We start from the raw sequence: 25,106 nt of genomic DNA, 5'->3' as shown, positions 1-25,106 counted from the left end.
CCTGTCAAACAATAATTCTTGAAAAAGAAACCTATCTCTTTAGTAGCTAAAAACCTGTATCTGTTCATTGGACCCATTTTGCTTCTCTTGTTGGTTTCCCAGGAAGCTAAAACCTCTCTAATATTTCACTGCCCTTTAAATTGAATAATAAAATGTTAATTTGTAAAAAACCAAAAAGACATTTCCTACCCTCAAAAAGACTACGGTTAATAAACAGGCAGTCAGAGTATGCTGGGGTAAGTGCAGAGATGCAGGCAGCTGGGTGTCCATGGAGCTCAGCGGAGAGCGCAGAGGCGCCTCCGGGGCCTTCTCCTCACTTGTCCTGGCTCTTCTTCCCCACTTCTCTGCTTCTGTTTAGGCCCTTGTCTCTTGCAAGGATTATAAATGTCTCCTAACTGGCCTTCCAATTCACCATCTATACTGTTTCCAGAATAATATTTTTGAAATACAGATGAAATCCTATCACTTCCTTTATCTAAAATGCCATAGAACTAATTGCCTTACAGGGTACCAACCTGGCTCCTGCATAGGGCATGCTCTCCTCCACGGTCTCATCTTACTGTGGCCTCCCCTTCCCTCTCTCACCCTAAAACTTCCTAAACGTCCTGCAGTTCCCTAACTGTACTCTGGGGTTCCAGACTCCAACCGGTTACTCACGCAGATCGCTTTGCCTGGACTGCCCTCTCTCTTCCTTGTTGGGTAGTTGAATATATTCATCTTTAAAATTTTTTTAAAAATATTTATTTATTTTTGAGAGACAGAGCACAAGTGGGGGAGGGACAGAGAGAGAAGGAGACACAGAATCCGAAGCAGGCTCCAGGCTCTGAACTGTCAGCACAGAGCCCAACATGGGGCTCGAACCCACAAACTGTGAGATCATGACCTGAGCCAAAGTTGGATGCTCAACTGACTGAGCCATCCAGGCCCCCCTGAATATATTCATCTTTTAAAGCTTATCTCCAGTTTCTCTAAGAAACTTTTCTGAACCTCTGAGAGATCTGATACCTTCCTCTTTGCCTGTCTGTGAACTTCAGATGCACTCTTATCTCAGCTTGTATCAGTCATAATGGCTAAATAATGCTGCAGTAACAAAGACCACCACAATCTCAGTAGCTTAACACAAAAGTTTTGTTACTCATTCATGTTACCTTTTGGGCCAGTGGGGTGGGGTTAGGGGGCCTCTGATCACTGTAATCACTTGGGGATCCAGGCTAAAGAAGGCTCCACCCAAAGAAGGCGCTTCAGTATCTCCGGTTGCATTGGCAATTAGCACTCCTGTCTGGAAAGAACAACACACAAGGCTTATGCTCACATTTCACTGGGGAGAGCAAGCTATTTGGCTATGCTTAACTTCAAGAGTGCTGAGAAATTCAATCCTACCATGTGCTTGGAAGAAGGCAGAAAATAGGAAAATTGGTGAACAGCCTTAATGACTACCACAGCTTGGTGCAGTGCTTACCTGCTTCCTTCTCTCCTACTGGACACTGGGGATCCCAAGCATGTCACAGGGTCCCTGCCCTTGACCAGTTGGTGTTCCAGTAATGGGGAGAGACCAGTAAACCAATGGATTGTAATTCTCTGTGTTAATGTTACACAGGTTTGACCTGGTGTGTTGGTTGAGGAAAGCCAGTGAAAGGAGAGCAATGGATTATGGGAGAGGTGAACGGGGAAAGGGACAATTTTTGTGACCCTGAAAGCAGAGGCTGAGATGTAGGTGTAGGCAGTTAATTTAGGTGATTCCAGAAAGCAGAAGAGAGGCAGTGTGATATCATGAAGAAGGAAAAGCCAATTTAGGGGATAATAGCGAAGTTACTGTTGTGTGAGATGGAAATTTGATTCCACTGGAACTTTCTGAAGAGAGAAACAGAATGTCTCTGGAAATTGCCCACTGGAAGGACAGGGGACAGGAGCATTTAGCCACCAGTTCCATTCTCTGATTGATTGCAGGTTGGCTCTGGGGCATTATTTTCCCTGCCTTTCCCATTTGTGCTTGCCCACTGGGCACTGAGGCCCTGGAAAAGGCCCAGGTTGGGATGATTTAGCACAAGGTGAGTCTGAGCTCCAAAGATCTGTCCACATCAGCCATAGCTGAAATCAGAGAGGGGCAGAGAAGATACAGGATCCAGGAAGTGGCTGCTACAGGGGCCTAATGTTTATTGAATTAGTGCTTCCTGTCAGTTGCTATGCTAGGTGCTAATTTATGTAACTTACCCTCATTTAATACAGCAACCTTATGAAGTAGGTTTTGTGGTAATGTATAGAAAGATGGTAGCATGTCATCTGAGCAAGTATAATAGGTGCTCTGACAGGGTGGCTCTACCTTCATTTGGTCATTTCAAAAAGGTCTATCTCAGAAATGGGATTTTAAAAATGCAGATATGACTGGGCTCCAAAGAACTGACTCATGGCTAATAACACTCATGAAAGACTAATGTATGAATGGCTCATTTATTAATTTCAGTGGTAGGTGTAACTTGCAAGATGATTCAATGTGTTCCCCGAGCTTTATTATTTATTTATTTTTGATATTTTTGACAGTGCTTATTGTGGCAGGGTCTTTGTATCTTATCTAGTCTTTTTATTTGTTTGATCTGAGTGGTCAAAGGGGGTTAAATTTTTTTATATTTTAACTTTGTAGTATGGAAACTTTCAAACCTACACAAAAGCAGGTAGAATAACCTGCAGATAACTCAGCTTTAATCATTTTTGACAGTTTTCCAGCCTTGCTTCATCTGGCCTTCCCCTTCCACTGGAGGATTTTAAAGCAAATGCCAGACTTCGTATCAGTTCATCTGTATATACCACTGTTTGTATACTTAACATCAAAAGTATTTTAAGACAATATCACCCCAATGATCATACCTAACAAAATGAACCATAATCCATAATATCATCTGCTATGGCCTCTCTATGTTCAAATTTTCCTGAGTCTCAGAAATGTCCTTTCACAGTTGATTTGTTAGAATCAGGATCTAAGCAAGGGTCACACATTGCATTTGGGTGATATGACCCTTAATTCTTTCAGTCTATAACAGTTTTCTTCCATCTTTTCATGACAGTTATTTGTAAAGAATCCAGATCCTTTGTTCTGTTATTCCATATACTCTAAAATGTGGAATAAAATTCTAATTCAGAGAACAATTAAACATTTTATAAAAAATGTTCAAAAGAGGCATTTCATTTGTGAGAGGCCGAAAAGTGGAAAGAAATGTTTTAAGGGAACTAAAAGACTTGAGCTTTTACATAAAAAATTTATAATGAAATTATGTTTTAAAATTAAATTTTGGGGAGAGGGTGGGAAATGGCTAGAAAGGGCACAAGAGAAACTTGTGGGGTGGGAAATGTTCCATATCTTTTTTTCCTTAATGTTTATTTATTTTTGAGAGAGAGTGAGAGAGAGCACAAGCAGGAGAGGGGCAGAGAATCCAAAGTTGGGCTCTGTGCTGACAGCAGCGAGCCTGATGGGGGCTCAAATTCAGGAACTGCGAGATCATGACCTGAGCCAAAATTGGACACTCAACTGACTGAGCCACTCGGGCGCCTCAGTTCCATATCTTGATATGAGTTGTGGTTACTCGAGTGACGATCCGTGTAAAAAGTCAATAAGTTGTACACATAAGACTGTGCACTTTATGTGTGTTATATCTCAATAAAGAAAAGATAATGCAAGTAGTGTGTCAAAGGTGAAGAGTCACATGTTATTAAAAATAGATTTGATCATTTCATGTAGGTTTTCCAATTTGCTAACATGGTTGCTCACAGTACTTACTTACAATCCTTTTTATTTCTGTAGAATCAGGAATAACGTCCCCAATTTCATTTCTGATTCTAGTAATTTGTGTCTTCCCTTTTTTTCTTAGTCTGGCTAGCTAAAGGCTGTCAATTTTGTTGATCTTTTCAAAAGAACAACTTTTGGTTTCATCGATTTTCTCTATTGTTTTTCTAGTTTCTATTTTATTTATCTCTGCTCTGATCTTTATTACTTCCTTCCTTCTGCTAGCTTTGGGTTTAGTTTGTCCTTTTTCTAGTTCCTTTAGCTGTAAATGCAGGTTGTTGATTTGAGAACTTGTGTTTTTGTTTGTTTGTTTGTTTGTTTGTTTTTTTAATTTTTTTTTTCAACGTTTTTTATTTATTTTTGGGACAGAGAGAGACAGAGCATGAACGGGGGAGGGGCAGAGAGAGAGGGAGACACAGAATCGGAAACAGGCTCCAGGCTCCGAGCCATCAGCCCAGAGCCTGACGCGGGGCTCGAACTCACGGACCGCGAGATCGTGACCTGGCTGAAGTCGGACGCTTAACCGACTGCGCCACCCAGGCGCCCCGAGAACTTGTTTTTTAAATGTAAGTGTTTATACATTTCCCTCTTACTACTGCTTTTGCTGCATCCCATAAGTTTTGGTATGTTGTGTCTTCATTTTCATCCATCTTTAAGTATTTTCTAATTTCCCTTGTGATTTCTTCTTTGATCCATTGGTTGTTTAAAAGTGTGTTGTTCAGTTTCCACAAAGTTATGAGTTTTCCAGTTTTACTTTTGTTGTTGGTTGCTAACTTCATCCTATTGTGATTGGAGAAGATACTGTGTGTGGTATCTACCTTTGGAATCTATTGAGATATAATTTATGGCCTAACACATGGTGTATCCTGGAAAATGTCCCATGTGCACTGGAGAAGGGTGTGTGCGCTGTTGCTGTTGGGTAGTGTTCTGTACATCGTGTCTGTTAGATCTAGTTGGCTTGTTGTGTTGTTTAAGCCCTTTATGTTCTCACTCACTTTTTGTCTGGTTGTTCTGTTTATTATTAAGAATCGGTTATTGACATCTCCTGCTGTGACTGTAGACCTGCCTTTCTCCCTTCAATTTTGACGCTTTTTGCTTCATATATTTTGTTGGTCTGTAATTAGGTGTGTAAATGTTCTGATTGTTATATGTCCTTGCTGTATTGAACCTTGTATTTATGTGTAATGTCCTTCTTTGTCTCTTGTAAACTTTTTAAATTTAGCTTTTTATTTTTAAAATAGTCTTAAAGATTTTTTAACGTTTGTTTGTTTATTTATTTATTTATTTATTTATTTATTTATTTATTTATTTTTGAGAGCGAGCACAAGCAGGGGAGGAGCAGAGAGGGGGGAGACAGAGAATCCAAAGCAGGCTCCACGCTGTCAGTACAAAGCCTGACATGGGGCTTAAACCCAAGAACTGTGAGATCATGACTTGAGCTGAAGTTGGACCCTCAACTGACTGAGCCACCAAGGCGGCCAAACATTTTTTTAAGGTTTACTTATTTATTTTGAGAGAGAGAGCAAGTGGGGGAGGGTCAGAGAGAGAGGGAGAGAGAGAGAATCCCAAGCAGACTGCAACTGTCAGCTCAGAGCCCGATGTGGGGCTTGATGTGGGGCTTGAACTCACAAACCACTGTGAGGTCATGACCTGAGCCGAAATCAAGGGTCAGACACTTAACCAGTTGAGCCACCCAGGTGCCCCTGTATTTTTTTAAATCCAGTCTGCCAGTCTCTGTATTTTGATTGGTGAGTTTAACCCATTTACATTTAAGGTAATTACTGATAAGGAGGGACTTCTGTCATTTTGCTATTTTTCTTTTTTTTTAAGTTTTTTTTTTTAAGTTTATTTATTTATTTTGAGAGAGAGAGAGCACAAGCAGGGAGGGGAAGAGAGCGAGGAAGAGAGAATCCCAAGCAGGCTCCACACTGTCAACATGGATCTGGATGTGGTGCTTGAACTCACGAACCATGATCATGACCTCAGCCGAAACCGAGAATTGACCTCTTAACTGACTGAGTCACCCAGGTATCCCTTGCTTTTTCTTATCTGTATGCCTTATAACTTTTTTTGTCCTTCATTTCTTGCATTACTGTCTTCTTTTGTGTTTAGTTGAAACATTTTAAATTACTTTATTTCCTCTTATGTATATTTTAGAGTTATTTTCTTTGTGGTTACCATGGGATTACTTAAAAATTTTTTTTTTTACATTTACTTATTTTTGAGAGACAGAGCACAAGTGGGGAGGGGCTGAGAGAGAATGAGACACAGAATCTGAAGCAGGCTCCAGGCTCTGAGCTGTCAGCACAGAGCCTGACGCAGGGCTCAAACTCATAAACCGCAAGATCATAAACTGAGCTGAAGTCGGATGCCCAACTGACTGAGCCTCCCAGGCACCCCAGCATGGGGATACTTTTAATACCCTAAAGTTATAACACTAATTTGAATTTATACCAGCTTAATTTCAATAACATACAGACTGCTCCCTTATGACTCTGTTCCAACTCCTTTTGGTTGGTGATGTCAAAATACTATATGGATGTATTTATTACCACTGAACTGTAACTTAAAGATGATTAAGATGGTAAATTTTGTTATGTACATTTTACCACAGTAAAAATTTTTAAAAATAGATATTGCTAATTTTTTAAAAAGTGGGATAATTGGAGGCATCACAATCCCAGACTTCAAGCTATACTACAAAGCTGTAATCATCAAGACAGTATGGTACTGGCACAAGAACAGACACTCAGATCAATGTAACAGAATAGAGAATCCAGAAATGGACCCACAAACGTATGGCCAACTCATCTTTGACAAAGCAGGAAAGAATGTCCAATGGAATAAAGACAGTCTCTTCAGCAAGTGGGGCTGGGAAAACTGGACAGCGACATGCAGAAGAATGAACCTGGACCACTTTCTTACACCATACACAAAAATAAACTCAAAAAGGATGAAAAACCTCAATGTAAGACAGGAAGCCATCAATATCCTTGAGGAAAAGCAGGCAAAAACCTCTTTGATCTTGCCTACAGCAACTTGTTACTCAACACATCTCCAGAGGCAAGGGAAACAAAAGCAAAAATGAACTGCTGGGACCCCATCAAAATAAATATTCATCAAAATATTCATATTTCATCAAAATAAATATTCATCAAAATAAAAAGCTTCTGCACAGCAAAGGAAACAATCAGCAAAACTAAAAGACAGCCGACAGAATGGGAGAAGATATATGCAAATGACATATCAGATAAAGGGTTAGTATCCAAAATTGATAAAGAACTTATCAAACTCAACACCCAAAAAACAAATAATCCAGTGAAGAAATGGGCGAAAGACATGAATAGACACTTCTCCAAAGAAGACATCCAGATGGCCAACCGACACATGAAAACATGCTCAACATCACTCATCATCAGGGAAATACAAATCAAAACCACAATGAGATACCACCTGACACCTGTCAGAATGGCTAACATTAACAACTCAAGCAACAACAGATGTTGGCGAGGATGCGGAGAAAGAGGATATCTTTTGCATTGTTGGTGGCAATGCAAGCTGTTGCATCCACTCTGGAAAACAGTATGGAGGTTCCTCAAAAAATTAAAAATAGAACTACCCTACGACCCAGCAATTGCACTACTAGGCATTTATCCACGGGATACAGGTGTGCTGTTTCAAAGGGACACATGCACCCCCATGTTTATAGCAGCACTATAAACAATAGCCAAAGTATGGAAAGAGCCCACATGTCCATCAATGGATGAATGGATAAAGAAGATGTGGTATATACATACAATGGAGTATTACTCGGCAATCAAAAAGAATGAAATCTTGCCATTTGCAACTATGCGGGTGGAACTGGAGGGTATTATGCTAAGTGAAATTAGTCAGTCAGAGAAAGACAAAAATCATATAACTTCACTCATATGAGGACTTTAAGACACAGAAAAGATGAACATAAGGGAAGGGAAACAAAAATAATACAAAAACAGGGAGGGGGACAAAACAGAAGAGACTCATAAATATGGAGAAGAAACTGAGGGTTGCTGGAGGGGTTGTGGGATGGGGGATGGGCTAAATATGTAAGGGGCATTAAGGAATCTACTCCTGAAATCATTGTTTCACTATATGCTAACTAATTCACTATATGCTAACTAACTGATATAAATTTAAAAATAAAAAATAAAAAAATAAAAAGTGGGATAATTGTATTATTGTTCCATTCTCAAAAAAAGGAGTACTTATCTTGTAGAGATGCATACCTATGTATAGTAACAGGTGAAATGTAATATAATGTCTTGGGTTTGTTTAAAAGTAATCCCAGAAGGAGTGGGTGGGTCTACAGATTGTCCATATATTGCTGATTGTTGAAGCTGGGTGATAGGTACATGGAGGTTCATCATATTATTCTCTTTTCTTTTTCTTTCTCTTTTATTTTGTAAAACTTCAGTCTGCAGAGAGGATGCATAAGGGTCTCCTGTTAGTAATACAGCAAGGTGGCTCTTTTGGTGTATTGGAACATTTAGGTAGATATTCAAATCACTTTTTCCTGTAAAATGACTTTTTTTTTATACTGGGAACAAGACTGAGGATGCAAAGAGGTGCTGAGACTCCCCAGAGACCCTCTTCAAGAATCTTCCTGCCTGGTTCCAGAACGTTCTTCCATGGCTCCCTATTTTTCCCTTCATCTGTTTGAATATGTACCACATGTACCCAATAAAAAGTGCAAAGAGAAATGAAGGGGATTCCGTGATGAGTAAATCTCTCTCCTTGCCCCACACCCTATTTTCCAGCCCCCAGTTCTCCCCAAAGACAAATCTTCCATCCAGTTTTTTGTGTACCTTTCCAGAGAAATTGTATACATGTAAGGAGCATATGTTGGAAAGAGAATAGGACTGGGAGGAGGTTCTGCTGAGGTATAATCTTGAGGCTGGGGTGTAACCATGAGCCTTGATGTTACTCATGGAGCTTGTTGTTTCATTAGACCCCCCTTGTGTCCTTTCTCTGGGGAGACTGAGGTGAGCACACAAAGAGCTAAAAGGCATATGCCCTGTGTGGGCCCTATAAGAATCTGGAGGACTGAGAGAGCTTCCTGAAGGATGAAGGATTGGAGGAGAATAGAGAAGGTGTCCCAGGAGATGGGATAGAAAGAGGCAAGCGTTCAGGAGATAGAGGACTTGGGGAGGTACAGTGTGAGGGGGTGGGTGGGGCACGGCCCTGGAGGGGGATTGAGGAATCTCAGAAGAGCCACTTCAGAGAAAGTATTAGGAAGAGGCGCTGAAGCATCGGCTATGAGTGTGGACTCAGGAGCCATGCTGCCTGGGTTTGAACCCTGGCTCTGCCACTTAGCACCTGTGTGAATCTGGGGCCAGTCGTTTAACCATTTCTGTGCCTCAGCTTCCTCATCTGTAAAGTGGAGATGACAACAGAATCTGGGTCATAGGCTTTTTTGTGAGGGTTTAGTGAGCTTCTACATATAAAGGGTTTAGAATAGTGTCTGGCACATAATGGGTCCTGTTAATATGAAGTCTTCTCCAGAAGCAGCCCCCAAAGCAAGGATTCAAGGGCAAGTAGTGCATTTGAGAGGTGGTACCAGGAAACATGGGTAGGGGAGTGGGGCAGTGGGATAGGGAAGGAAAGGAGTCAATAAAAGACAAGCAAATTTACCATTGCAGATGAGTGGAGATTAGCCCCACTGAGGAACCCTGGAGTTGTGTAGAACAGCATAATTGTCCCATAGGGGCAGCGAGCCAGCTGGGATATTTATATGCCCATTTCTTTTCTTTTTTTTTTTTTTAATTTTTTTCAACGTTTTTTATTTATTTTTGGGACAGAGAGAGACAGACAGAGCATGAACGGGGGAGGGGCAGAGAGAGGGAGACACAGAATCGGAAACAGGCTCCAGGCTCTGAGCCATCAGCCCAGAGCCCGACGCGGGGCTCAAACTCACGGACCGCGAGATCGTGACCTGGCTGAAGTCGGACGCTTAACCGACTGCGCCACCCAGGCGCCCCTATATGCCCATTTCTTGTAGTCACAGGTTGAGGGTGGCTTTCAGGGGGCCTTAGTTCTCTGGCATTCCCAGCTTTCTATACACAGGTGAAGCAGGACACCAGAGAAACCTTCAGGCAAAGAGCTGCTATTGGAAGTCAGTGTCCCTCCCCAATGGTGGGGCCCAAAGGATGTGAGTGAGGTAAGGACAGATCTCCTACAAATATAAAGAGGCATGTTGAGTAATATTGACTCCACAGCTAAAATCACCTGGTAGCTATGAATCAGGCCAAGTCAGCCTAGTTTCCAAAACTAGGGGGTGATCTGGAAATGAGAATTGGCACTACAGTCACCATGGAAGGTTGAGGGTGGTAGATCCTAAGATGTCAGTTAGATCCATGTTTAAGTGCCCAGACTGGACAAGGAATAGACTGTGGCCAAGAGAAGACACAACAGGGGCCCTGTCTGGTTTGCCAGCCTGTTTACTCTTTATAGGAAATTTTCAAGGAGCTCATAGTAAGGCATCTTGAAAGGACATCACATCATCATTTCTTATTTATTTATTTATTTATTTATTTATTTATTTATTTATTTAGAGCATGCATGTGTGGGTGAGGGGGGAGAGAGAGAGAGAGAGGGAGAGAGGGAGAGATTGAATCTTAAGCAGGCTCTGCGCTCAGGGCAGAGCCCACCTGGGGGCTTGATGTTACAACCTGAGACTAAATCAAAAGTCTGACACTTAATTGACTGAGCCATCCAGGTGCCCCTGTCATTTCTTTTTATTTAACCTGTGATAGGAGATAAGTCACAGAGTATGGTGTGTTGCTTCCTTCCTTTAGAATTGGTTCCCTGGAAGTAAGTATTAGAAGCCTTGAATTGATGAGAAGAAATTTGGACAAGAGGGAAGACGCTGGCAGGAGTGGAGGGGCTGTCATTTTAAGCATTAGTTACCTCCTTCCTTCTATCTGGGGTGAAAACAGGTGCATTTGCCAGGCTTTTTAATGATGCAAAAAAAGGACTAGCCAGGATCACCTTCACCAAATGGGGATCTACTGAAAATCTACTTGGGAGTCTAAAGAAGGGAATAAAGATCTGATGTCTTCAGGTCCAGAGCCTCTCAGGTAATGGTCCTCCCACACTAGACTGGGCCTCATGGAGAACTGGAGCAGGGACCCAACTCCAGTGACCCACTTTTTTGTTCACCTTGATTTGCCACTAGGCTTTGTGGTGTTTCCACAAACAGTTTCCCATCATAGTTGACCTCCTCTGTTTTGCATGTTGTTGTCTCCTGAAATCCATTCTCTTCCAATATAGTATTAGAGTTCCAACTGTGCACATGGTAAGCAAACTAGAGACCACATTTCCAAGCCTGTCATATAACCAAGTTTTTGCCCACAGAATATAAGTGGAAGAGTTGGGTGAATTTCCATGACCTTACTTGTCCTCTATTTTTTTCTTTTTTTTTTTTTAGGAGTATTTTTTTACTTTATTTATTTATTTTGAGAGAGAGAGAGAGTTCAAATGGGGGAGGGACAGAGAGACAGATGGAGAGAGAGAGAGAATCCCAAACAGACTCCTCACTGTCAGCATGGAGTCCAATGTGGGGCTCGAACTCTCAAACCACGAGATAATGACCTGAGCCAAAGTTGGACACTTAACTGACTGAGCCACCTCGGTGTCCCCCCTGCCCCCCATTTTTTATTTCATTCCACTTACTTGGGACTGGAAGACTTTGACCATGCAGACAAGGACAATTCTCAATGGTATGGCAGAGCCACCCGATGGAAGGAGCCTGAGATCCTGAGTGATACTGATGAGCAACAGTGCCCTGCCAGCCAAGGCCACCCTTGCCATATCAGCCCTGTCTGCTTACACTGAGGCTCTTATTTGGGAGAGATGTAAACTTCTACCTTATTTAAATCACTATATTTTGGGCTGTCTTTATGTATAGCAGTTTAGATTAGACCTTGATAAGCACATGTCTGTGGGTGGTGCCTTTGGCTCTCACATTGATTTCTGGCTAAGTGTATTAGTTAGAAACATGTTTGGCTGCTAAAACAAAGGCTAGAACAACAGTGGCTTACATGGGCTGAGCATAAGTGGTCCAGGGGAGTCATGGTAGGCCTGCAGGATTGGGGAGCAGAACTTCTTTAATTCTGTTTCTTTCTCACCATCAACATGTGACTTCCATCTTGTGGTCTAAGGTGGCTGTTTTGGCTTCTACCCATCTGTCTGCATTCCAGCCAGGAGGAAGGGGAGAAGAAAAAATGGAGGAGCACATCCTGTAAAAAAAAAAAATGTTTATTTATTTTTGAGAGAAACACCAAGGAGGGGGGAAGTGCAGAGAGAGAGGGCAACAGAGGATCCAAAGCCAGCTCTGTGCTGACAGCAGAGAGCCTGATGTGGGGCTCACAAACCATGAGATCATGACCCGAACTGAAGTTGGATGCTCAACTGACTGAGCCATCCAGTGTGCCCACACACCCCTTTCTTTAAGAGCATACTCCAGGGGTCCAGTGGAAAACTTGCAAGTTTTAATACTTAAGGAAGAAGGGATAATGGGTTCTGACACACTGCTAAGTTTATTTAACTTAACAAATGCTGAGAAAAAGTCACGAAAGAAAGACACCCTATTACTTAAAGGCAGCTATTACACATGAGCTGGGTGGATGTGTTAGTCTGCTCAGGTTCCATAACAAAATACTCTAGACTGAGTGGCTTAAACAGAAATATATTTTCTCACAGTTCCGGAGACTGGAAGCCTGAGACCAGGGTGTCAGCATAGTTGGTTTCTGGCGAGGACTCTCTTCCTGGCTTACAGACAGTCATCTTCATGTGGCCTTTCCTCTGTGACACATGGGGATGGGAAGGAAGTGTCTAAGATAGAGAGAGAGAGAGAGGGAGAGAGAGAGAGAAGGAGGGGGAGGAGGAAGAAGAGGAAGAGAGAAAGAGTGAGGGAGGGAGAGAGGGAGAGAGAGAAAGAAAGAGCACTCTGGTGTCTCTTCTTATAAAGACACTTGTCCCAGGGCACCTGGGTGGCTCAGTCGGTTAAGTGTCTGACTTCAGCTAAGGTCATGATCTCGTGGTTTGTGAGTTTGAGCCTCACATCGGACTCTGTGCTGACAGCTCGGAGCCTGGAGCCTGCTTTGGATTCTGCGTTTCCCTCTGTCTTTGCCCTGCTCGTGCTCTGTCTCCCTCTCTCTCAAAAAATGAATAAACATTTAAAAAATTTTAAATAAAGACACTTATCCTATTGGATCAATGCTCCATATGGTCTCATAACCTTAATTCTCTTTATAGACCCTATCATCTTTAAATATAGTCATATTGGGGCTAGGGCTTCAGGATATGAATTTTGGGTGACGTGATTCAGTTCATAGCAGTGGCCTAAGGAAGGTACCCCAAATTCAGGGACTAGGTATTCAGTCAAGGTGAGGGTTCATTATGTTCTGATAACTAACAGCTCCCAAATTTCACTTGCCTTAGTGGTTTGCAAAATGTGGCCATAAATCTCTCCTATTCTAGTGTGTATGCCTCTTTGCAATATGACTTTGCTATTCTTCTCATCATGAGGTAAAGTTTCCCCCACCCTTACTGGCCCTGTGATTTGCTGTCACCAGTAGAACATGGTGGAAGTGACGTGGTGTGACTTCTGAAGATAGGCCTCAAGAGACTGTACAGCTTTCACTTTGGATCTCTTGGAATGCTTTCCTGAGACTGCTTATGCTCTGCAAGGCTAAGGATGAAAGACCATGGGAGAGAGAGAACTCTGGGTGTCCAACTGTTCTTGCTGAACTCAGCCGTCACTGCATGATGTGAGTCCAGGCAACAGCAGCAGCAGAAGCACCGGGCCAACCCACAGAATCATGAGAAAGAAGAAATCATGTTTTTAAGCGCCTAAATTTTGGGTGATATCTGTTTTTTCCAACAGCAGTGGTAATGTAATAGATTAAAACAAAGATTTTTTTTTTTTGCTCATATTATGTACATATCCTATGAGGGTCAGCAGAGGAGTGCTTTTGGTGTCAACTCAGGAACGTGAGCTGGTCTCCACCATCTTGAATGTTGCCATACAGGGGGAAAAAAGCACAGTGAGAACTGCACTGGCTCATAAAGCTACCATCTAGAAATGATACATGTCACTTACATTCATATTTCATTGGCCAATGCAAGTGGATAGGGAATTTCAATCCTGCTATGTGACTGAAGGAAGACAAAGCCAGAATCTTTGTGAACATCTCCCTTAAGAGAGTTTATTTCTCTGTTAACAATATGAGTAGTAGGGCAGGGCTGGTATGACATCAACACAGCGTCAGGGACCCAGGCTTCTCTGTCTGCTTGCTCTGCCATCCTCTGGATGTTGTGCTTCAATCACCATCAGATTGATATGTTATTTTATTTTTGTTTTCTTTTAAAGTTCATTTATTTATTTTGAGAGTGGGGGAGGGGATCCCAAGCAGGCTTTGCATTGTCAGCACAGAGACTGATGCGGGGCTCAATCCCATGAACTACAGGATGATGACTTGAGCCGAGATCAAGAGTCAGGCACTCAACAGACTGAACCACCCAGCGCTCCTACCATCAGGTGTATATTTTAGCCTATGGAAAGGGGAGGATACTCCCCTTTTATTTTAGGGGCATAACTTGGAAGTAACATGTATCAGTTCTGCTCAATTCCTATTGGCCAGAACCAGGTCACCAGTTACCTAGCTGCCGGGGTAGCTGGGAAATGTAGTCTTTGGCTAAGTGACTATGTGTCTTGCTAAACATCTTACTGTAGAAGGAGGGAAAGAGAACAGATACTGGGTGCCAGGGAAGCACCAGCAGCTGTGCCACAGCAGCAGCTTTGGGACCCCCAACACCGAGGATATCATGGTCTTCCTGCATTCAGTCAGTTTTGTCCAAGTGTGAGCCCTATTTTGCATATGTGTTTGGAAGAAGTTATTTGTGTGTATGTATGTATATATGGATATATATATAATTTTAAATTCTAGTTAACATATAGTGTAATAATGATTTCAGGAAATAGAATAAATAAAATTTAGTGATTCGTCACTCGCATGTAACACCCAGTACTCATCCCAACAAGTGTCCTTCCTTAATGCCCATTACCCTATTAGCCTATCCACCCACCCAACACCCCTCCAGCAACCCTCAGTTTGTCCTCTGTAAGAGTCTCTTATGGTTTGCCTCCCTCTCTGTTTTTATATTATTTTTGCTTCCCTTCCCCTATGTTCGTCTGTTTTGTTTCTTAAATTCCACATATGAGTGAAATCATATAGTATTTGTCTTTCTCTGACTGACTTATTTTGCTTCGCATAATACCCTCCAGTTCCATCCACATAGTTGCAAATGGCAAGATTTCATTCTTTTTGATTGCTGTGTAATACTCCATTGTGTATATATACCACATCTTCTTTATCCATTCGTCCATCGATGGACATTTGGGCTCTTTCCATACTTTGGCTATTGTCGATAGCACTGCTATAGACATTGGGGGTGCATGTGCCCCTTCGAATCAGCATTTTTGGATCCTTTCGGTAAATATTCAGTAGAGCAATTGCTGGGTTATAGGGTAGTTCTATTTTTATTTAAGAAGTTATTTGTAAATCAAAAGAGTTTTCACAAACTTAAATGATTACTTCAGAGATGTTTCACATCTATCTGTTTATTTATTTATTTTAAGAGAGAGTGAGCATGTGGTTGCATACGTGTGAGTGAGGGAGGGGCGGGGGGTGGGAGAGAGAAAGAGAGAGGATACCAAACAGGCTTCATGCTCAGTGCAGAGCCCTACTCGGGCTTGATCCCATCACTCAGATCATGACCTGAGCTGAAATCAAGAGTCAGACACTCAACAACTGAGCCACTCAGGTGCTCCATTTCATCCTAATTTTTTTATTTAAAATTTTTACTTATTTATTTATTATTATTATTTTTTTGATGTTTATTTTTTGAGAGAGAGAGAGCCCATGTGAATGAGTAGGGGAGGGGCAGAGAGAGAGGGAGAGAGAGGATTTGAAGCAGTCTCTGTGTTAACAGCAGAGAGCCCAATACAGGGCTTGAACTCATGAACTGTGAGATCATGACCTGAGCCGAAGTCAGACGCTTAACCAACTGAGCCACGCAGGCGCCCCTCATCTTTATTTTTAATTGATCTTATTTATTCATATCCCACATTGTTTGACAAAGTATTAAAGAGACTTCTGTGGATAGGGGGGTAACATGTTAGCTTAGAGTTTGTTTCCTTCCGGCATTTCATACAACTACAGTGTGTAATTTAAAGACATATCCAAAATCCCCAAATACCTTTGTTCCTTTGGGTAACCAATCCCAGACTTATTTATTTTATGAGTGGGAATTTTTTCTACTGGACTTCCCGTAGAAGTGTTTTACACATCTTGCAGTCTCCAAAACTAAGCATTGATTTCATTTTTACCTGCAGATTTCACTCTAGAGGTTGCAAGGAAGAACAAGATTGTGATTCTTCCAATTTATCAAGACTGTCTGAGAAAATTAGCCTCCATTCCTTGGAGATTTATGTTCAAGAACACAGTGCTGTCCCAGGCTCTCAGGAAATAAAGTCCACTTGGACACCCAAGAGAAAACTGAAACTTTACTTAAATAAACAATTTTGCAATATCTTGGATGGTTTGTGGGTTTGCGTGCTTGAGACGACGCATGCAAGAGCATGTGTGTGTGTGCGTGTGTGTGTGTGAGGGGTGTGCAGGCTGAGAGCGGTAGGAAAAGCTTATGGTGCAGATCAACTGACTAGGATATGTGGGGATTAGGGAGATGGGCAAGGGCTTCACCCTCTCAGCTCAGTCTCCAATCCCTGATTTTTTTTCCATGCTAAGAGCACATCCCCCTTGCCACTCCCTAGTTGTCCTTCTCTGGCAGCAAATAAAGCAGCTGCTGAGCCAGCTCTGGGTTTCGGGAAGTCAGATGACCTTTTCCCTCTGCAGGCTCTCTGCCTCTCTCTGCCTCAAGGTGGACACCATGGACCCACTGATGGCTTTCCTTTGCCTGTTGTCCCTGTACCCAGGTAGGAGCAGGGGAGGGGAATTCTGGGGTCCCTGTGCTGCCCAGGTTGAGTTCCCACTTGTAAATGGACAATCTCTCTTGCTTTCCTTTTCTCATCTTTTCTCCATTTCTGTGTTGTGTCCCACACTCACAGGCTTGGCTGCAGCCACCCCCTCTTGCCCTCAGAACGTGAATATCTCCGGTGGCACTTTCACCCTCAGCCATGGCTGGGCCCCTGGGAGTGTCCTCACCTACTCCTGTCCCGTGGGCCGCTACCCAGTCCCAGCATCGCGGCTGTGCAAGAGCAACGGACGGTGGCAGACCCTGAGATCCACCCAGCTGACAAAGGCAGTCTGCAAACGTGAGGCTCTCTGTGGGTCTTGCTTAGGGTGCCCACCAGTGGCTTCTCCAGATCTTCCATTTAAGAGTTGCTCAGGGTGGGGCTTACCCTGACTAGGTGATGTGCAGGGATGGCCGGGATGCTTTTCCATGGGGCTTTTCAACATAGTGGGAAAATGCCCATTGTCCATAGCAAGGCGTTAGAGGAAGGCTTTGATGGAGATTGTGGGGTACTAAAGCCGGATTTTTTAAACACTTGGGATGATTTTTTTTTTAATATTTAACAATTGACTGCATAGTCCCAATCATTCAGAATATGTGCCGGAGTCCCTTGTCGTGCCAGGTGTTACGCCTTTGGTTGTCCACTTGTGGGACATCTGAGGACCTCAGGGGAGAGGCTGGGATGACCATGCCCTCAGAGGGCTGAGAGAAGTGGTTATTTATCAATCTATTAGGTTGAACTGTGTGAAATTGCCAAAATTCAACCAATTGCCACAAGCAGCGATTTCACATACAACAACCCAATATTTTGACAACCAGTTGGCTATTCCCATGCACCCAAAATGAGCATCCCTCAGCCCAGGTGTTATCCATCCATGCCTATATTCTCATTCCCTTCTCTCCCTCCAGCTGTTCGCTGTCCAGGTCCTGTTTCCTTTGAGAATGGCATGTTCACCCCACGGCTCGGGTCTTACCCTGTGGGTGGCAACCTGAGCTTCGAGTGTGAGGACGGTTTCACACTGCGGGGCTCGCCTGTGCGCCAGTGTCGCCCCAATGGCATGTGGGATGGGGAGACAGCTGTGTGTGACAATGGTGGTGAGTGCCCTGACTGATGGCTGTATGGTGGCTGGGGTCTCCTGGGAAACTTGGAGTAAGATGTGTGCCCTGGGGGGCCTCTGTGGGGACAGGGGCCTCGTGTTTCCGATGCCAAAATAATATTTCCTGAATTTTGGTAAATTGAGGTCTACAGGTCACACATCACCAGCCTGCAGGGAGCCTGGCTGAGGCAGGTGGTGCTAAGCCTCGGATCCGACATGAAGGCTTCACACACTCTGTCCAGCTTTTCCAAATACCTCAAAGCAAGACTAGTGCTGTGCTTAGTACCTGCCCCTGCTGCCAGTTTGGGCCCAAGCCTGGCTCTGACTTGGGCAGCCTTTGGCCAGGTTATTTAACCTCTCAGTGCCCCAATTTTCACATCTAAAATGGAGATAGTAAGAGTGGCCACCAGATGAGGTTGCCGTGTGGATTAAGTGAGTTGACGTTAGTAAGTGTCTAGAAGAGTCCCTGGGGTCTGGTAAGTGACACATATACTTTTGTCATGGTTATTACTGGCCCTGTCAATGGTGGGGAGGTTCTGCTTGATAGAAGTGGGGCTCCCAGGAGTCTCTGGAGCCACATTGCCTGGGGGTTTTGGGAGCTTCCTGGATGATAGTTCTGAGCACATAATACAGAAGACACGGAGTCCACGAGATGGTAGGACCATACCGTGACCCAGTGGGCCAGCCATTGGTTCTCTACTTATATTCATGACTCTGCCAAATAGCCATTGATTCAAACATAAATAGAATCGATTTGAAAATTGAGGTGCAATCTACCTAAAGTGTACAAACCTTAAGTATTCAGCTCTGTGAGCTTTTGCACATGTATCCACCAGTATAATCACCATGCAAGGTAGAGAACACATCCGGCAAAGTAGGAGGCTCCTCCTGTCCACTGCTGACCGCAGGGTCACCACTCTGACTTCTGTCCCCATAGTTTATTTTAGTTCATTCTTACATTTCATACAAGTGGAATCATATAGAATATGTTCTTTTGGCATCTGGCTTCCTTTACTCAACATTCTGCCCGTGAGATTTATCCGTTTGTTATTTTTTATTGCTGTGTAGTTTCCTTATACAAATAGATTATAATTTATTTACGCATTCTCTTGTTGATGGGCATTGGGGTTCTTTCCAGTTTGGGGCTATTATAAGTAAAGCACTATGAGCGTCCTTATACATAACTGCTGGTGCACATATGAACTTTCTTCTCTTGAGCATGTTGTCTAGGAGTGGAATTGTCCACTCGCAGATTGGCATTTGTTTAGTTTTAGTAGAGGCTCCAGCAATGTATCTGAGTGCTGGTTGCCTGACATCCTCTCTGACACTTGGAATTATCCAAGTTTTAGCCATCTTGGTGGGTGTGTAGTGATGCCTCACTGTGGTTTATGAAGTGCAAATAGTATCTGTGTAGGTGTAGGGCTTGTCAGCTAGCATCTTCCCTGGGGCTCTGGGACGGATGCAGGCTGAGTCCCTGGGTTGGGACTGGGATGCTTTAGCTGGCATCTGAGGCCACTGAGTTCTAAACATTTTGCCCTATTAAGATTTTCCACACATACCCTTGGGAAGCACAGTTGTGGTGTCTCCCAAGGAGGAGGCCAAATGACCCACAGAGCTTCCACAGGTCTGGAGAGGAGGAAGAGCTCTGAGGGAGAAAGTGGGTGAGCGGGGCCAAAAGGCTGAGGAGGGGTGCCCCTGCTCACTGCCATCTTCCTTTGTTCACTCACAGCTGGCTACTGCCCCAACCCGGGCATCTCGGTGGGTGCCGTGCGGACAGGGTCTCGTTTCGGGCTTGGAGACAAAGTCACCTACCGCTGCTCCTCAAATCTGGTGCTGACCGGGTCTGCGGAGCGGGAGTGCCAGAGTAATGGGGTCTGGAGTGGGACGGAACCCATATGCCGCCGTGAGTAGCCAGCTGCCCTGACCCTCCAGAGATTCCCTGGGCATCCTACCCCTGACTCTGGCTGACCTCAGTGGCTCTTCCCACAGAGCCCTACTCTTATGACTTTCCTGAGGATGTGGCCCCTGCCCTGGGTGCCTCCTTGTCCCACCTACTTGGAGCCACCAATCCCACCCAGAAGAAAAAAAGTGAGTGTTTGGGGTGGGGACAGTAGGGTGCTGGGCCTGGGATTGGAGGAGCAGTCTTCCCAGAAGATGCTCAGAGCTTCCAGAAAGCTCAGTGGCAGCTGAACTGACTGGAGGGGAGGCAGGGAGGCCCTATCCTTTAGCAAGAGGGCTGGTGGGAGGTGGATGTGAATCAACCCCTTCCATGTTTCTCACAGAAAGCGTGGGCCGTAAAATCCAAATCCAGCGCTCTGGTCACCTGAACCTCTACCTGCTCCTGGATGCCTCTCAGAGTGTGGCCGAAGATGACTTTCACATCTTCAAGGAGAGCGCCAGTCTTATGGTGGACAGGGTCAGGAAATCGGAGTCTGTTTACAGAGGAGGCCTTCCTATGCCCACTGTCTCTCTCTGGTTCCTTCCCTTCCTCAGAATCCCACTTACAGCCCACTTCCTCCAAAAAGCCCTCCTAGAGTATGGGCATTCCATGCAGGAATCGTGGATTCAATTTATAGAATCACACAAACACTCCTGGGATACTTACTATGTGTCAGGCACTGTGCTGGGTGCTGGGTGCTGGGGGACATCAAAGATGAACAAGGCTGAAGTCCTACTTCCCAGGAACCCATAATCTAGAATGGTGGTCTCCACAGAAGGGTATACAAAATAATTCAGTGCGGTATGGTAGACAAGTACTGGTATCCTTGTTGAATAATTTCAATTTAAATTAAACCAATAACTTAATATTTAAGACTTTCCTTTAAAAATTCCAAATTTTTAAATATTTAAAATGTGTATAATATATTTGAATGGCATGCTTTATAAATATGAGTCACTTTTTATAAATATATATACCTATATTTAGATATGTGCTCAAAATGTTTTTAATGATGAGATGCATGAACAGGAGAGTTTGGAAGCCACTTAGTATAGATTCTTTGCCAGCACTTTGCCTGGTAACTTTTCACAATAGTTTATGTAGATATATGTTTTCCTTCCCACCTACAGTAAACAAGGCAGTTTACCTACAGTAAACAAGGCAGTTTTTATGCTCCTTAGAGTCTCTGAAGACCTGTAGTGTCCACTAAGCTGTGGGGCAGCAAAATCTGCTAGTTAGAGAAGTGCCTCAGATTCATGTGGACAGGTGCAAATTCGACCTCCACTTTGCACCAATGGTGTGATCTGGGGCAAGGCAATAAGCTTCAATGTCCTCATCTGTAAAATAGGGCCTTCTCACCCCCTCCCAGAATTGATGTAAGGATGCATGAGGAGTGAGTGAGCCTATCAAAGACAGTAGATGGTCCACAAATGTCAGTTTCCTGGCTCCCTGCAATCAGCAGTCTCTTAGTAAGTGACTACTTGTGGCCCTTGCCTCTGTCAGCCTTGGTCCAGGCTCTCTGCCTCCTCTGGAGCCCTTGGCTTGCTCTCTAACCCTCTCTTCTTTGGCCTCTCACTTGCCCTTCACAGATTTTCAGCTTTGAGATCAATGTGAGTGTCGCCATAATCACCTTTGCATCAAAGCCCAAAATCATCATGTCTGTTCTGCACGACAACTCGAGGGATGCGACTGAAGTGATCAACAGTCTGGACAATATCAACTATAAAGGTACAGGTGTCATCAAATGAAGGCGATGAGGCAGGGGGGAGGATAAGCTGTCTGCGCCTGCAAAGAGATTTGGGACAAATTAGAGAGCGAGGCCCTTTGGTGACATTCAAGTCTCAGGGCTCTGGGGCTCAGGTTCCTCAGGTGGGGATAGCTTCCAAGTCAGGTTCGTGGTGGCCGACTCCCAGCTCCCACCAGCTCATGGCTTACTCTAATGTGCTACATGTCCAAATCCTTCACACAGGTCTTTGGCTCCTTCCTCCTGCCAGAACTACATGGGCTTTCTTGGCTCACCACTGGAGTCTCCCCCATGTCATTATGAAACTACCCGGGTGGTAGAAACCAGATGGCTACAACCACCCAGGTTCCTTGGAAACTCCATCTTTGAATCTTGAGAGTATAGAGTGGCCACTGGGTTATGCAGTCTATCTAAGGGGAAAGGTTTTTAATGTTTGAACAGGCAATGATGCCAAACCTTTGGCTAGCTAATGTCCGAGTTTATCAAGTCAGTTGATAAATGCATTTCCAATGGTTGGGAGAAGAGAGTGATTCCCTTCTCCCAGGTGGGAAGTGTTTAAGACAGTCCTTCCTCTTCACATAATCCAGACCATGAAAATGGAACTGGGACAAACACCTATGCAGCTTTAGATAGTGTCCATATCATGATGAATAACCAGATGCAACGCCTCGGAATGAGCACAGCGGCCTGGCAGGAAATCCGACATGCCATCATCCTTCTGACAGATGGTGAGTATGGTCATCTCTGCGAGTGAGTCTGGCACAGTGGAAGGAGCACCGATGTAGTGTCAGGACACCTGCATTCTGGCTCTCCCTCTGCCACTTTGGGACTAAGTTTCTTGTTTGTGTAGTAGAAATAGTGTTGATGGTGACAATGGAATGACAATGATGATGATGATAGTCATAGCTGCCCTCCTTCCCTTACACAATGTTTATGGACAACAATTGAAGTACTTTGTGTAAAAGTGCTTTGTGATTACAAATATCAATTATTGTTACTACCTGGGAGGTTGCCTTGAGTCAGCTGGCAGGGGAGGGGGTTGGCTTTGGGGCAGGAATGTCAAGGCGCACAGATAGGACAGACTGTGTAGTGGATCTGGGCTATGCCATTTATCTCTTGATCATGTCCATAGAACTTGGTTTTCTTGCCTGTATAATTAGGATACCTACACTACCTGAGGTTTCAGGAGAATCAAATGAGATACAGTTTATGAAGCTCCTGGCCCAGTGCCTGGAATGTAGAGAATTTCAGTAAATAACATATCTTGAAACACACACGGGAAGTGGTAAAGGTTGAGATTCCCAGGCTGAATGCCCGCTCCTCCGAGACTATGGGGAGTCCGGACATACACCCCAGATGGACAATTCTTTTCCCTCCGTTCTAGGAAAGTCTAACATGGGTGGCTCCCCCAAGCTGGCTGTTGACAATATCAAAGAGATCTTGAACATCAACCAGCAGAGGAACGACTACCTGGGTGAGCCTCTACCCCGCCCCCAGCTGTGCTGCCCCTGCAGGGGCACAATTTGGGCAGCCAGCAGTCTGGTCCACACCTTGGCTTTGTTTCCAGTGAGACCTCAGGCTGTGTCGTTCTGTGTGAAGGCAGCTTAGAGTCATACCGAACAATCTGGAGTCAAATGGCCCCGAAGTTTTAGCCTTTGAGCCTTGGTTTCATCTTGGGTTGGCCGTGGCTGTGGGCAGTTTCTGCATTTGCAGAAACTAGAGGGGGAGGGTGCTAGGACCTACCTAGCACCTACCTCAGAGGCCAATAGGGGCGAATGCTCAGCTCTTACTTGGTACAGGGGAACAGTGTATGTGAGTGGCCACTGCCACCATTGTGGCCATGAACCTCTCCAGAGAGGAAAAAGGACTGGATTCCTTGTAGGGACAGTCCCTGGCATTTCCTCTTTCAGGGGTATAGATAACTAATGCTTTGGCAGTTGTAGGTTCGAAAGGAATAATTCCTCAGGTTCAGACTAAACACAAATTGCACTGATATTTGACCAGAAAAGAATTTCAGACGGAAGTGCTCCGGATAAGTGAGGATTATCTTTTGAGCCTCCAAGTTTCACTTTCCCCTTGGGTCCTCTCTTTCTTGTTCATGCCACCAACCCTACCTGCCCAGTAGGGGCAAGCAGATTCCTTTTTAGAACTCTAGCTTCGCGAACGCAAAGCCCAAACTCTCCTCCCAAACTCCTTAGCATCACTGGGCTAGGGCTAAATGCTCAAAACACCTTATTGAAAAGAAGCAGGAACGGAAGGGACGTAGGCACAGAAAACACATGGTACATAATTGTCCAACCTCACAGTGACCACTTCTGGCCTGCCTGAGGATAGATTGCTTCCTGAGAAAAGCCTTATCTCCCAGTCTATCTGAGCATCTCACTCTTTGCATGCCACCCAGGATCCTCTGGGAGTCAAAAATGGCCAAAAGGGATGCAAAGTGTCGTAGACTCTGGGTCTAAAGTTCTCTCTTGTCTAGCAAAAGAGCGGGATGCAGGATTGAAAGTGAGAAATGGCTAATGTCCGGGAAAAGACCAGAGCCCTGAATAAGGTCCTTGCCCCATTTTTATTAGGATCAGAAGGCTTACAAACATGGCAATGGATGTGCACAAAGAGACAATGAATCTGTGAACATTAACTTGTGGACGTGAGGGAAAGGGGGTCTTGAGGATATTAGTGGTTGGGGGTTTGGGTTAATACAAAACAAAATCCGGGTGCCAGACAGTCGGGAGGAGGGTTGTTCACAGCCGACGTGAGGCAGCACCTCTGTTTATCTTAGCTAGCCTAGGGAATGAGACCGGTAGGACAAATAACCTCAGGGTTGACAAGGCACCTTTTCTTTTGTTAGCCATCTCTGCTCTGGGCTGCTCTGCCTGCAGTGCAGCGGTCCATAGTCCAATTCACCAGTTTACCTAACCCAGCCCTATCCTTCTGTGAAAGCAGCTTTCTGCTATAGTACTAAATTTGGGGTGCTTTCACCCTGAATATCTAATCTTGTTCATTTTGTATTCCTATGTATTGGGTAGCTTTGTGCCATTTCTATTTCAGGCCTTTGCCTCTATTTTGGGGGCTCTGCACCCCTCTCTATTTTGTGGTACCTTCACACCACCCTATTTCTGGCACCTTTGCACCTCCTTATTATCAGGGTGCCTTTGCACCCCCCTATTCTTGGGGTGTCAATCTGGTTTACCCAAACTCGGGTGTGAGCACTTTATGACTTTGTATTTCTTTATGCCTTGTCAACCCATTGGTGTAAGCCCAGGGGATTCCTAAGCTTATGTCCCACAGCAAAGCATGGGGGAAGACTGGAGTCTGTGGGCCGCCACCCCAAAGCAGCTCTGACTGGCACCCATGCTGGCTGGAAGGGAGGGCACGGATGATTGTGTGGGTCCAAATTCTCCAGTGGGAAGAGATGGCTGCAGGCCCCTCTCTCAGAGCCTACACTTTACAGAGGAACCAGATCTGAAGTTTTGCCTC

General features: G+C 44.3%; 1 protein-coding gene across 2 annotated transcripts in view; it reads left to right on the top strand.

The window, feature by feature from the left end:
• Positions 1 to 25,106, top strand: part of C2 (complement C2) — a 43,020-nt gene that overhangs the window by 14,703 nt on the left and 3,211 nt on the right. The window contains exons 1-9 of one of the 2 annotated variants that reach the window (XM_019438764.2): positions 16,525 to 16,811; positions 16,944 to 17,150; positions 17,759 to 17,944; positions 19,676 to 19,849; positions 19,936 to 20,034; positions 20,229 to 20,362; positions 21,475 to 21,613; positions 22,217 to 22,357; positions 23,014 to 23,103. In XM_019438764.2, coding sequence (XP_019294309.1) covers positions 16,562 to 16,811; positions 16,944 to 17,150; positions 17,759 to 17,944; positions 19,676 to 19,849; positions 19,936 to 20,034; positions 20,229 to 20,362; positions 21,475 to 21,613; positions 22,217 to 22,357; positions 23,014 to 23,103 — 1,420 coding nt within the window. In that variant the 5' untranslated portion in view covers positions 16,525 to 16,561. Of the gene's footprint in view, positions 1 to 16,524; positions 16,812 to 16,943; positions 17,151 to 17,758; positions 17,945 to 19,675; positions 19,850 to 19,935; positions 20,035 to 20,228; positions 20,363 to 21,474; positions 21,614 to 22,216; positions 22,358 to 23,013; positions 23,104 to 25,106 lie in introns of those variants that run through there. The other variant, XM_019438763.2, reaches the window with a different exon arrangement.

Source organism: Panthera pardus, unplaced genomic scaffold (assembly GCF_024362965.1).
Source record: "Panthera pardus isolate Hobbes unplaced genomic scaffold, ASM2436296v1 HiC_scaffold_17, whole genome shotgun sequence".
In the NCBI taxonomy this organism is placed as follows: domain Eukaryota; kingdom Metazoa; phylum Chordata; class Mammalia; order Carnivora; family Felidae; genus Panthera; species Panthera pardus.
This window is presented reverse-complemented; position numbering and strand designations above follow the sequence as displayed.